This window comes from Taudactylus pleione, unplaced genomic scaffold, assembly GCF_031769625.1.
Source record: "Taudactylus pleione unplaced genomic scaffold, aTauple2 ptg000183l, whole genome shotgun sequence".
Taxonomy (NCBI): domain Eukaryota; kingdom Metazoa; phylum Chordata; class Amphibia; order Anura; family Myobatrachidae; genus Taudactylus; species Taudactylus pleione.
In genome coordinates, this window is record NW_028284585.1 from 9926350 (window position 1) to 9939042 (window position 12693).

Genomic DNA, 12693 nt, shown 5'->3' on the forward strand with positions numbered 1-12693 from the left:
GCAATTTAGCATATAAACACCCTAGAGATTCCTCTAGACCCACTAGGTTATTTTTCGCAGACAAAAAGTTGTTTGTTTCAGGTGAAACCCTCCAAAGTAAAAGCATATTGTGTAAGATAGGCTAACTATTGTCTTGATATTTCCCGCTCTCCTGTGAAGCCCAGATGGGGCAGAGGGACTACCAATATTCACCTGGTTTTTAGATCATGCTAATACCCCTTTTACACAGATTTGAAAATCCCAGGTTGATGCACGTGAACGCGCATCAACCCGGGATTTTTGTCGGTGTAAATGGATCCACCCAGGTCCGGGGATCCAACTCGGGTAGTTTGCAGGGTTGACCATGGGTCGTTCCCGTGTTACCCTGCAGTGTTAATGGCGCGATCCAAGTTATGATGACCCGAATCGTGCCGCATGCCACCTGATTGGCCGGCTTCAGTGGCGCTTGGAGAGGACATCATCTCCAAGCATCTACTGCAACCAGCGCCGGCCCGAGCAGCGCACCCCACCCGCCCTCCCTGCCTCTGGATCGCTGTGGAGTGAGGTAAGAGGGTCGAGGGAGGGTGAAGAAGCGCTGCTTACCTGCGCCGGAAAACCCAGGTCAACGCTGACCCGGCTCCGGTGTGTAAGGTGCCGCGGTGTAAAAGTTGTCTGTCCTGTATTAGAAACATGTTCCAAATCCCGGTTCAGGCCCGGGACTTTTGGTATAAAAGGGGGTATTAGTGGAGTGTATTCTCCTTCATTGCGATGATGTGTAAGAGTACAATATGCATGGTCTTACGCACCCGCACAGGGCAGGCGGTTTGAGCTTTATTTCCAATGTGTCCTTATACACTGTGGCCTCACACGTCAAACTACCCCAACTCAGTGCACCAGGTCCCGGGCAACTTTGCATATATAAAACTGGAAGCAACAAAAGGTACTGCTAGGTTACACGGATCAATTGTGCCAATTATTCTGTGCATACAAAGTACTATGATGCAGCTGTTGCATCTTTTTCCCACATCAAGTTCCGTTGTGCTTCAGCTGTTTAAAACCAAGGTGGAGATGTATGAAGGAAAGGCTTTTATGTGATATCAAAGAGAAAACATTTTTTTTGCATGTCAAGCCAGGTCATTTGAATGTATCTATTACACAAAACGGTCCATTGAGACGTTCACTTGGCTAAAGAACTGCTGCTAATTACAATTTTCACATGTGATTTGCATATGGTGGATATTCACATAACTTCTCCCTTTTTTACTTTTTATGGAATGCAGATTAGAACCTTTATTAATATACATACACAATGTTACAATAATGTATTACTTGATTAATTGTTCAATGAATTGTTACATTGTATTCTTATGTTAGCATATACTTGAGACTATTTACTTGCTATATAATAAAACAGATTTTTTTTTATACTAGTAATTTGCCTATTGTGGATGCCAGCGCAGTTTATTTTTCTTTATTCCTTTGGGAGATGTATGAAGGGGCAATATGGGGGTTTAGTGGTATGAGCGCCCGTTATGTGCGCCGATACTGCTTCTCCCTCATATTAATGTAGAGTTGGCTTTTCTCAGGCTCAGTAGTGCCGGACGTCTCATGCCTTATGGCGTATAGGTGCTAGGTGTACATCTGTACTCATGTCTCTTCATCTTCATGTTTGACCTATTGAAATTCAACACCAAGACCTTGCTAGCAATGTCTTCACACTACGGTGGCATCCACACTAAGCCTAAACAGACACATTAATGCTCCAAGGTGACTGCTGCTCTTTGGACTAATTTCTAGACCATCTTTTTGATAGATGTGTAGAAGATGCATCTCCTAATTAGCTTTGAGCAGCGTTTGGCACTGGCATCTAATGCAGACACGGTAACAAGGGAATCACAAAAGTCAAATATTGCAGCTTGAGGGGTGTTTGTTTTTTTTACCTTTTCTGCAAATGCACACTGATCATTCCCCACAGGGGTGATTTTAGGTCATCAATGGCCCATGGAATAGGTTAACTGCCAAGTTCAGAGATGAAGCTACATAAGATCTATGGCCCTCATTCAGAGCCGTTCGCTATTTGCGGTCGTTCGTTTAAAAACAAGGGGTGGCTATTCAAATGATCCGTACGCACATTGTAGTCTGTTCACACCTCTAAGTCTGAACGAGCGAGCAAAACATACGCTCGTTTATTTGTTAAAAACGCCCCCTGGCCGCTCGCATCCTACGTCATGTCCGCTATTTATTAGATTAATCGAGTACATCGACCAGCGTATGAACTGCTCGCTATTCTTGTGGTTGGTGTTTGCTACCACAAATTTGCGAGCAGTTCTGGCTCTAAAATAACCCAGTGACGTGGTCAATGACGCTGCTGTTTTAAATATACACACCCATAAAACGCCCGTTTTGACCTTTAAGCACGCCTGCGTTCGGATCTCCACTCCCCATTTTCAAGCACCTTCCCCTGTTACCACCCACATACGCCTCATTCTGTCACTCAAAATAGCAGGCACTCGCTATATAGCGTACAAACGATTTTCGGCCGCACCGACTGGTTCGCGCATGCGTACTAAAAACCGTACGCATGCGCAGATGTGCAAACATCGCTCGGAACGAGCGTACTGCCGCTAACGAGCGGCTCTGAATGAGGGCCTATGCCCACTCAAAAAGGCCCCATACAGGCACTGCCGCTATTTTCTGATTTTTAATACAATAGATCGGGAAGGAAAGTCACATAGTCCTCATCTATTGAAGTGGGAAGTAATGTCCGTTTATGAAACAAATTAGAAGGGCGTACTGGTGGGAATAGGAGAGGAAATAAATATAGCGTTAATGAGTTGCTGGAAAAGGAGAGGCACACATCTTTCTCCAACTCACTGGTTGCTCTACTACAGATGTCATTTTTTGATCGCTCCATTCTATTTTGTTATATATAGCATTTTACAATTTTTGGGGGTTTCATTTTACACTAGTTAATCTCATTTGGTCGCATTTCATTCTACATGCAGGTGCTAACACCATTTTTTTTGTTTTTAGATTCTGTGCTTTGTATTTGTATAATTAAATACTTTAAAAAGAGAGATGAATATATGTAAAGACTACAGAAATACCTATTATCTATGAAGCGGTTATTAAATCTGCGTGGAGAGCTCACCTACCAGTAGACGTACATATCAGAGCCTTCTCATAATCACCTCACAATACAGTACCCTGAGATATGACATCACTGAAAGTGACCTAGAATGTCATCATCTAAACACAGAAATGCAATCACTGGGGTCCAAGCAAAGGAACACTGTAGGCTGTTCATTCACTGCAGGATACAGAAAGCTTCCTGTGACTGAATGAGTCTCGCTATTGCTAAAGACACACCATTTTACATTTAAGCAACCAGTCAAATAGTTCATGGACTATATTCAACTAATATATTCAAATAGGTAATTTTCGAATTATCAGTCATTGTGACATTGTTATTCAAGGGCATGGTAGTAACATTTTACCTAACGGATGAGGTTCGTGGCCTGTGATCCCTGGAATCCATTACCCAACCAACATGATGTTCAAGAGGTGGATTTGAGCTGTGCCGAGTTTTTCTCTTTCTTGGGGTCTACAATACAATATATGACAGTCAATTATGTGACAAAAATGTGCCATTTTAATTGGACAGACACCAATATAAACCGCACAAACTTGTCTAGAGTTGATCATTATCCTGAAAGTCAAGATGTACTGTAATAATGCAATAAGTAATACATAGTGTGTAAACAACGAGGAAAAAAAAAAAAAAAAAAAGGTTGCTTGTTACTAGACTGACTTTACCTGACAAATATAAAAATCCTAGTTTAATACATAACATATTAAATGAAAAAAAAAGTTCCTACACTCACCTGAGCATCAATAGATTGGGCTTCTTTCACTACAGGGTAAAACCTTGGTGTTTTGGTGGGATTTTGCAGGCGTGGTGTACGTGGAGTTTTTGGTATTCTAGAAGGGCAGGAGACTGGCGACTCTGGAACATTGTATTTAAATAATAGGATTCTCAAAAGTACACAACAAAAAAAAATAACAAAAACAGGTTCTTAATAGAAGCTCTTAGTGAGTATTGTTAAAAATATTCTTATCTTAGTCGATTAAGTGATATTAGTAAATAAGTAAACAATACATGATAGGATGACTGAGAATGCATAACCAATGACTGTTTTGTTCACGTATGAATGTAAAGTAAATGACAAAACCGATTATTAACTACAAAATATCAGTCAACCAACCAGTCTCACCAAATAACCACTTTACATACAGAAACAGAAAACCGGTAACGCCATGTAATATATGTGGTTAGTTAGTATATAAACACCACCCCAAATTCTCTCCTTAATCTCAATTGTAGCCAAGGCCCACACGTAACATTTGTTGTCTTTAAAAGGAAAAAATAAAAAAAAGTGGCATCTGTGAGAAAACAACTACATAAAAGCAGAAATACACTAATAAGTAGTCAGTGTACAACTCTAAATAAATACCTTGAGGAAAACTGGGTATATTTGGTGGGGACTGTCCAATATTTGGTTCCATTGGTGCTTCTGGTGCAAGACTATCAAACTCTTCTTTACTGATGAAATTCAGTTTCCTGAAGTTTTCTATTTCTTGCTGAATTTGAAGGGCAAAATTTTGTTATAGTATTTGTATGTACCACATACAGTCTACACTCCATATATTGTTAAATCAAATGATAGAATTATTATAGCTAGGAAATTAAAAAAAAATTTCCATAAGAGACCTTGGAGTATTAAAAGACGTATATGGAAAACTGCTAACTCTGTTTTGGTCCAACCTTCAAAAATAAAATAAATAAAGCTAGGACTCACTTGCCCCATTCACTAGAATTAATCTGAATTAAGGTTAAAGGTACAGTATAAAGAACAGCAGTTAATTAATGATAACATAGCTGTCTGTTAATGATGAAGACAATTCTGATGGTAGTCTTTTTGGATTAGATCCAGGTAGATTAAGATGCAAAAGGCACCTATTTTGTTCAAGTTAAATGTTTTACTCCAGTTCGAGGTAGGGACGGCCATCGATGGCGGAGATCCAAAAAGCATCCCGTCAGCGATGCAATTTCTTTCCCGGAGTGACATTCGAGTTGCTAAGCCTACCCACACATCTCAATGCTAAGACCAGTCATGCTCCCAAGCAGGTATGGCCATTGATTATTTCATACCATCAATGTGTACAAAGCAAGCATATTTTGTTACATAAACAAATACAAAGCATATCGGTTAGTATTAGAGACTACAAAACTATTTTTACAGATGTTTAAATACTAGTAATCAGACCTCTTCATATCTGTGAAGGCCTTTTATAGGTAGGATAAAGAGAAAATGCAAGAATACTGAAAAAACACGGCGCTGTCAAGAGTTACCTCTCCAAGCAGCTGCTGAATGGGAGATAGTCTCCTGGGTGAGAAAGAAAATAGCTAAAGCAGCGCTATATAAAATTTGAATATCACAATTTAATAACATACAAAATTAATAAAACAATACTTCTTCAGTAGTAGATGTACAAATGAATATGGGCACATGAAATATTCAAGATAAGGACATGCATGTCCAAACTGTAGCTCTCATGAATAAGAGCAAGCACCCAGGCACAATCAAAGTTCATTAAGCACCCAACAGAGTTTAGTTCAATAAAAGTGCTCCAGTTTGAGAAATCAATATGTATCACTGCCTAATGGCAGCTTTTTCAAGGTGAAAAAGCTGCCATTAGGCAGTGAAACGCGTTGGTGTTGCACCCCAACCAGGCACTTGGTACCTTTTACAAACAGCACCTTTTTTTAATCTATTGGCACTCAGTCCACTATTGGAACTGCCCATTTTCCGGATACCGGCAACAGCGCTACACCAGGAATACCACTCTGAGTTTGGGACCTTTTACGACAAAGACCATCGCTAACCAAGGGTACCGCTGGATCATTCCTCAAGCCGGTAAAGTTGATTTCTCAAACTGGAGCACTTTTATTGAACTAAACTCTGTTGGGTGCTTAATGAACTTTGATTGTGTCTGCCCAGGTTGCTTGCTCTTATTCATGAGAGCTACAATTTAGACATGCATGTCCTTAACTTGAATATTTCATGTGCCCATATTCATTTGTACATCTACTACTGAAGGAAGTATTGTTTTATTAATTGTTGTGTGTTATTAAATTGAGATATTCAAATTTGATGTAGTGCCGCTTTAGCCATTTTCTTTAGGATAAAGAGAAAAGACCACAGCTCCTTATACACTGGGCATTTAAAAATATTAGGAGCTGGGAAAACATCCTCCAAAATGGAGATTTTAGGACAGTTAATTCCCACAACTTCTCCAGCATAAAGGGAAGGCTGAGCAATAGCTTCCTATTTGTTAACGTTAATAGATATTTATAAAGCAAAAAAGGAGCGTTATGGTAAAACTTACCATTGTTAACGCTCTTTCTTCGAAGTCCATAGGGTCCACAGGGAAACAATGGGGTGTAGGTGGTACTTGGAGGACCGGACACCAACAGCAAAGCTTTTTTTCAATCCCAGGATACACTGGTCCTTCCCCCTTTACCCTGTCCACAGCCTGAAGGCTACTCGGTTTTATTAACAAGCCCAAGGCAGGAGGAGGATAGGAGAGAAGGAAGACTGGTACACTGAAGAATCACACTCTCACACAGAGAAGGAAACAAGTGACCAAGAGAAGAAACCCATAGAAGCCTTGTGCGTCAGGGCGGGTGCCCTGTGGAACCTATGGACTTCGAAGAAAGAGTTAACAAGGGTAAGTTTTACCATAACTTTTTTTCTTCTTCAGGGTCCATAGGGCTCCACAGGGAGACAATGGGGATGTCCCAAAGCAGTCGTTCAAGAGCGGGGACGCTCCTGAGCTGAGAGGAGAACCTGGCGCCCAAAGGTAGCATTCTGAGAGGCAATTGTATCAAAGGCATAGAACCAAAGAAGAAAGGGGTGGACATACGACCACGTGGCCGCCTTGCATAGTTGTTTGGCAGATGTGCCACAGCGGGCTGCCCACGAGGGACCCACAGAGCGAGCAGAATGAGCAGATACTGTAGCTGCCACAGGAAGGCCAGCTGCATGTAAGCCTGTGAGATAGTCATGCGAATCCATCTGGCCAGAGTCTGTTAGCTGGACATCCCTTCTTGTGTAATCCATATAGGACAAAGAGGGAGTCCGATTTCTTGATGGCACTAATACGGTCCACATAGATCCTCAGAGAACGGACCACATCCAAAGAGGCCTCACCTGCCGAGAGGTCTGGTGATTGAAAGGCCGAAACCACAATTTCCTCATTGAGGTGGAAACGATAGACCACCTTGGGAAGGAAGCCAGGGCGCGTTCGAACAGCCCGGTCCGGATGAAAAAGATCAGAAATGGGGAGCGACAGGTAATGCGCCCCTAAATCCAATACCCTACGGACAGATGCTATAGTCAGAAGAAACAATCTTCACAGTGAGCCATTTGACATCTACTGAATCCAGGGGTTCGAATGGAGGTTCCTGAAGTGTGTGGAGAACCACTGACAGATCCCACGGAGCCACGGGAGGGACAAAGGGAGGTTGTATTCGTAGAACACCTTGCAAGAAGGTGTGAACATTTGGTAGAAGAGCAATTCTGCGCTGGAACCAGATGGACAGAGCAGAGACGTGTACTTTCAGAGAGGCTAGGTGGAGTCAGAGATCAAATCCAGCTTGATGAAAGGAAAGGATTCTAGAAACCCTAAAAACCTGACGGTCATAGTTTCTAGTAGCACACCACTGGAAATATGTATGCCACACCCGGTGAGAAATCCTGGCAGAGGCCGGTTTACGCGCTCTGAGCATGGTCTGGACCAGAGATGGAAAACCCTTTTAGACCTTAGGAGCCAAGCCGTTAAAGACAGACGGGCCAGGTCCGGATGTAGACAGGGACCCTGAGACAACAGGTCTGGTTGTAGAAGAAGTTGGAGAGGAACATCTATGGAGAGACTTTGAAGATCGGAGTACCAATGGCACATGGACCAACCCGGAGCTACCAACCCCTACCTACTTGAACTTCCGAAGAGCTTGAGGCAGAAGGGAGACTGGAGGAAAGAGGTAAGCCTAATGGAAGGTCCACTTCACAGATAATGCGTCCACGAAGGTTGCGTCAGGGTCCCTCGTCCTGGCCCCATACACTGGAAGCTTGTGTCGTGAGGCCATGAGGTCCATGTCCGGTAAGACCCCATTTGTTCACCAGTAGCTAAAAGACTTCCAGATTGAGAGGCCACTCCCCTGCATGCACGTCATGACGGCCGAGGAAATCAGCTTCCCAATTGAGAATTGATGAGCACTATGGAGATTGTGTTCGGCCCATGTGAGAATGTGGGACACTTCTGCCATTGCTGACCGACTTCATGTGTCTCCTTGGCGTTGTCAGACTGTACTTGTACTGGCTTGCCCTGAAGAATATCCTGAGCCAGAGTGAGGGCTTTGTAAATGGCTCGGAATTCTAGGACATTGATTTGTAAGATCGCCTCGGCTGGAGTCCAGCGTTCTTGGGAGGAGTGCTGGCCAGTCACTTGGCCCCACCCGCGGAAGCTTGCGTGCCCAGTCTGTGATTAATAGGGGTGACCCTCGATTAGGTGGGACGTTTGTAGCCACCAGGATAGGGATAGGCGAACCTCCGGAGAGAGGCCTATCATCTGAGATTTAAGCAGATGAGGCAGCCCATTCCACCAGGAAAGGATCAGGTGTTGTAGGGGCCTGGAGTGAAATTGAGCAAACGCCATGGATCCCAAGGTCTGCATTGCAGAGTGAATTGACAGTTGGCGACTGTGGAGTAATCTGCACACTCGGTGCTGTAATATATAGATTTTGTCTGCTGTCAGGAAGATTTTCTGAGCCTGAGAGTCCAGGAAGGCTCCCAGATGTACCATTCTGTGAGAAGGGGTCAGGGAAGACACTTTCCAGTTGATCAGCCAGCCATGCGTATGTAGAAAGGCAATGGTTACTTATAGATGGTGGTGAAGAATTTATGGGGAGCTTGCTAAGAGCAAGAGATCGTCCAAGTAGGGGAGCAGTCTGATGCCCTGAAGATGAAGATAGGCCGCCATAACTGCCATGATCTTGGTAAAGACCCGAGAAGCTATAAAAAGCCCAAAAGGCAGTGATTGAAAATGGTAATGTTGCTGTAGGACAGCAAACTGGAGATACTGCTGATGAGAAGGTGCTATAGGTACATGTAGGTAGCTTTCTGAATGTCCAGATATAACATGACATCCCCAGGCTCCATAGCCAGGACAATAGAGTGTAGGGTTGCCATATGAAACCTGGGCACGCTGATAAACTTGTCCAGGGACTTGAGGTTGAGGATAGGCTGATGAGACCCGTTGGGCTTCTGAACCAAGAAGAGGGTAGAATAATAGCCCTTCCCTCTATGTGATGAGGGGACCGGATTTATTACCCCAGAGAGCAGTAAGGATTGAATGGCCTTCTGGAGGAGCAGGTCTTTGGATGTATTCGATGAAGATCCTGTGCAACAGAAGAACTGCTTGAGGGCCGCCTCAGGAATGAGAGGGCGTATCCGTGGGAAACCACTTCTTTTACCCAGAGGTGGTCTGACACCAGAACTGGGCGAACTGAAAAGGTCAGCCTCCCACCCTGGGAGCCCCCAGGGAGAGGCCCGACCCATCAGGCTGAAGGCTTGTCCTCAGATTTGGTAGGTGGCCGTCTTGTAGCCCAGGTCTGTTTGGTCCTAGGCTTGGAGGCCATAGTGGATGCCGACTGCTGTGGAAGAGACTGACCTTTAGCTTTTCCTTGGGGACAAAAGGATGACATCCGAGCCTTTCTAGTAGATACAGAAGGCAAGAACGCCATCTTGGAAGCTGCCAAGGCAGTCACAATCTTGTCCAATTCTGGGCCAAACAGGATCTCCCCAGAATAAGGCAGAGACTCCTAAGCCTTTTTAGAGTCCTAATCTGCTTTCCATGAGCAAAGCCAAACAATACGCCCAAACAATAAAGCCAAGCAAAACATCTGCTACTTACCACAGAAGTGTGCCTTGAAAGCTAGGAGACAAGTATCCAAAGCAACCTCTCCTAAATAGGAGGCAGCTTCCTTAATGTGAGATATGTAGGACAGCTGTTCCCTCGAAGCATCAAAGGGAAATGCATCTTCTAGGGCCTGTGCCCAGCTCTCAATGGCTTTTGCCACCCAGGCCATAGCCCTGGCAGGATGAGTAATAGATCCTGTAAGAGTATACAGACTTCAGGCAAGCTTCCATCCTCCTAGCCGTAGTCTCCTTTAAGGAGGTTGCAGTGTGGATAGGTGAGGTAGTGTTCTTAACTAGGCGTGTCACGTGGGAATCCACTGCAGGGGGAACTTCACATTTAGTGCTATCAGTAGCTGGAAGAGGGTAAAAGGAAATTAAGCGTTTAGGCAACGGAAACTTTTTACTAGGCATATTCTATGCTTCACACATATGATCAGATACCTGATCAGAGTGAGGAAACTGGCAAAACGACCTTCTGTCGCTTAAATAGTGTCTATTTTGCCCTAGGAGTGAGTTCCGTCTCTTCTATTTGAAGAATTGATTTTACAGCTCTTACAAGTGCAGGTATATTCAATTTAGAGGGGTGTTCCTCTTCTCCCGAGGTGGAGTCAGAGTGAGAGAGGTCTGCTTCTTCTGTCTCAGAATCTGATAGCTGGGTGGACTGGGAAGATAACACAGTAGGTTTACTGGGTAAGGGTCTCTTTTGCAGCATTTATTGAAAGGCTGTAGAGGTAGCTGCCAGACTCTGCACTGAGGTAGAAAGTACGTCTACCCATGGGGGAGGCAAAGGATTTGCAGGGAGTACCTGCTGTGGCCATCCCATAAGGGGAGCTAACAAAAGGACCACTAGGTGGTCCACAATTTTTGCCAACACCTGTCCTGAGGAGAGGATGCCCGAGACCGAGGGGCCAGGTGCTGTATAACAAGCTGCACATAGACCATCTTGAATAAGATCCTCCGAAGCTAAGCCTGCTAAACAGGACTTGCAAGACACCAGAGTAGGCGCAGTAGGCTGCTTGTTATTCTTGCCTTAGCTAGACATAGCTCCAAGGATAATTGTAGCACACAATCTGGCACAGTGCACTGAGAAACACAGATATACAGTATGTGATAGCCCTCACAAATATAGGTAGATGTGAGTTATAATCAATCCCTCATACCTCAGTAGGCCAGCGCTAGCACAAGTCACATACAATGCAGAGCATACAATATAACTGCAGTGGGCACTAAATTCAACTACACAGACCGCAGTGGGTGGTAGGAAATAGCGCTGTATAACCTGGCTCCTGGGAGCGGTATGCAGGGAGACCGGATCCAGTGTTCCCTGAGACCTGAGGCTGATGCAGAAAATGGGTCCGGTGAGTCTAGGGGGGAGGGGGGGGGGGGTGGGGGTGAGGGAGGGTGAGGGATGAGCAGCAAGACCTCAGTGGAATGGTGCCCTGAGCTGAGGGAGGGGCTGCAGTTAGAGGGCCTTCCCCCCCCTATGCTGACGCCCCTATGCTGACGTCAACCACCGAGTCCCTGGCCATAGTATTTTGTCCCCTGCGCTAATGCTCATAGCAGCCCCACTGTTCTAACAGTGATCCAGCTCCTGCCGGACACCAATGAAACTGAACTGCCTTCAGGCTGTGGGCGGGGTATAGGAGGAACCTGGAGCATCCTGGGATTGAAAAAAAGCTTTGCTGTTGGTGTCTGTTTCTCCAAGTACCACCTACACTCCCTGTGGAGCCCTATGGCCCCTGAAGAAATTATATATATATTTTTTTTATTTAGAGGATAGGACAGGAGAACACCTGAAACATAATCTAGATTTAATGCCTTTTCAGAATGAATTGATGAAATGATTTTACATATTTTAAAGGAACTTCTATTCCCTGATTCAAATTGTTTTAAGCTTTGTAAGGAGTAGCAGAATCTTTCTTCTTCTATATCTAAAACCATCATAATATCCCTAGTTTGTGCCAGGCAACATTATTTGCTGGCGAAGTCTACTTTGTTCCAAAGTGGGGCAAGTAAGGATGGATAACTAGACAAACTAAATCACGATAAACAATAGTCCCAGATCCTGAATGAACAAACATTATCCAGGTGTATACGAGAAGCAGCTGGTCTCACTTCAGCATGTATGTCAGCCCAATGACCTTAGAACGTATAAGGGAAAACATACTATTACCTGGATATATAATAAAGTCTAATGAGCTTCAGGTTTCCCCTTAATGATTTATGAACCCCAAAGAAACAGCTGACCTTGGAGCTGAGCCCTTAAGAAATGCTCTTAAAGCTCAAGGACATTTGAAGGACAACTTCATTCTAGGACCAAAGTCCCTGTAGACAAATAACCAACATCACCTCTCCCCAACCCTGAAGACTGGTGTCCAACATGACGATGGTTCAGGTCTCCACAAACAGGAGATCTGGCCCTGGCCAAGGATGCGTCCTGTTCAGCCAACAAGGAAGAGAACGGCGATTTGCCTGAGAAAGCTGGAAGAGCTGGCTTGCTAGGCAAGTATTGGAATGTGACCAAAATGCCAGTAGCGGAGCCTGAAGGGTTTTGTAAATGGAAGCATGCAAATGGGACTGCCTCAAAGCAAGATACCATTTCTCCTTAGCAACTGCATGCACTGGAGAACTGACAATCAAGTAGAGTGACACCGGCCGCAAGATGGCTAAAAGC

The 12693-nt window shown here is 44.3% G+C and overlaps 1 protein-coding gene across 3 annotated transcripts in view; it reads right to left on the reverse strand.

The window, feature by feature from the left end:
• The window catches only part of LARP1B (La ribonucleoprotein 1B), a 55299-nt gene that overhangs the window by 14814 nt on the left and 27792 nt on the right, over positions 1-12693 (reverse strand). For all 3 annotated transcript variants that reach the window (XM_088476108.1, XM_088476107.1, XM_088476106.1), the window contains 3 exons: positions 4494-4620; positions 3864-3985; positions 3477-3583 (listed from right to left, as the gene is read on the reverse strand). In XM_088476108.1, coding sequence (XP_088332234.1) covers positions 3477-3583; positions 3864-3985; positions 4494-4620 — 356 coding nt within the window. The remainder of the gene's footprint in view (positions 1-3476; positions 3584-3863; positions 3986-4493; positions 4621-12693) is intronic.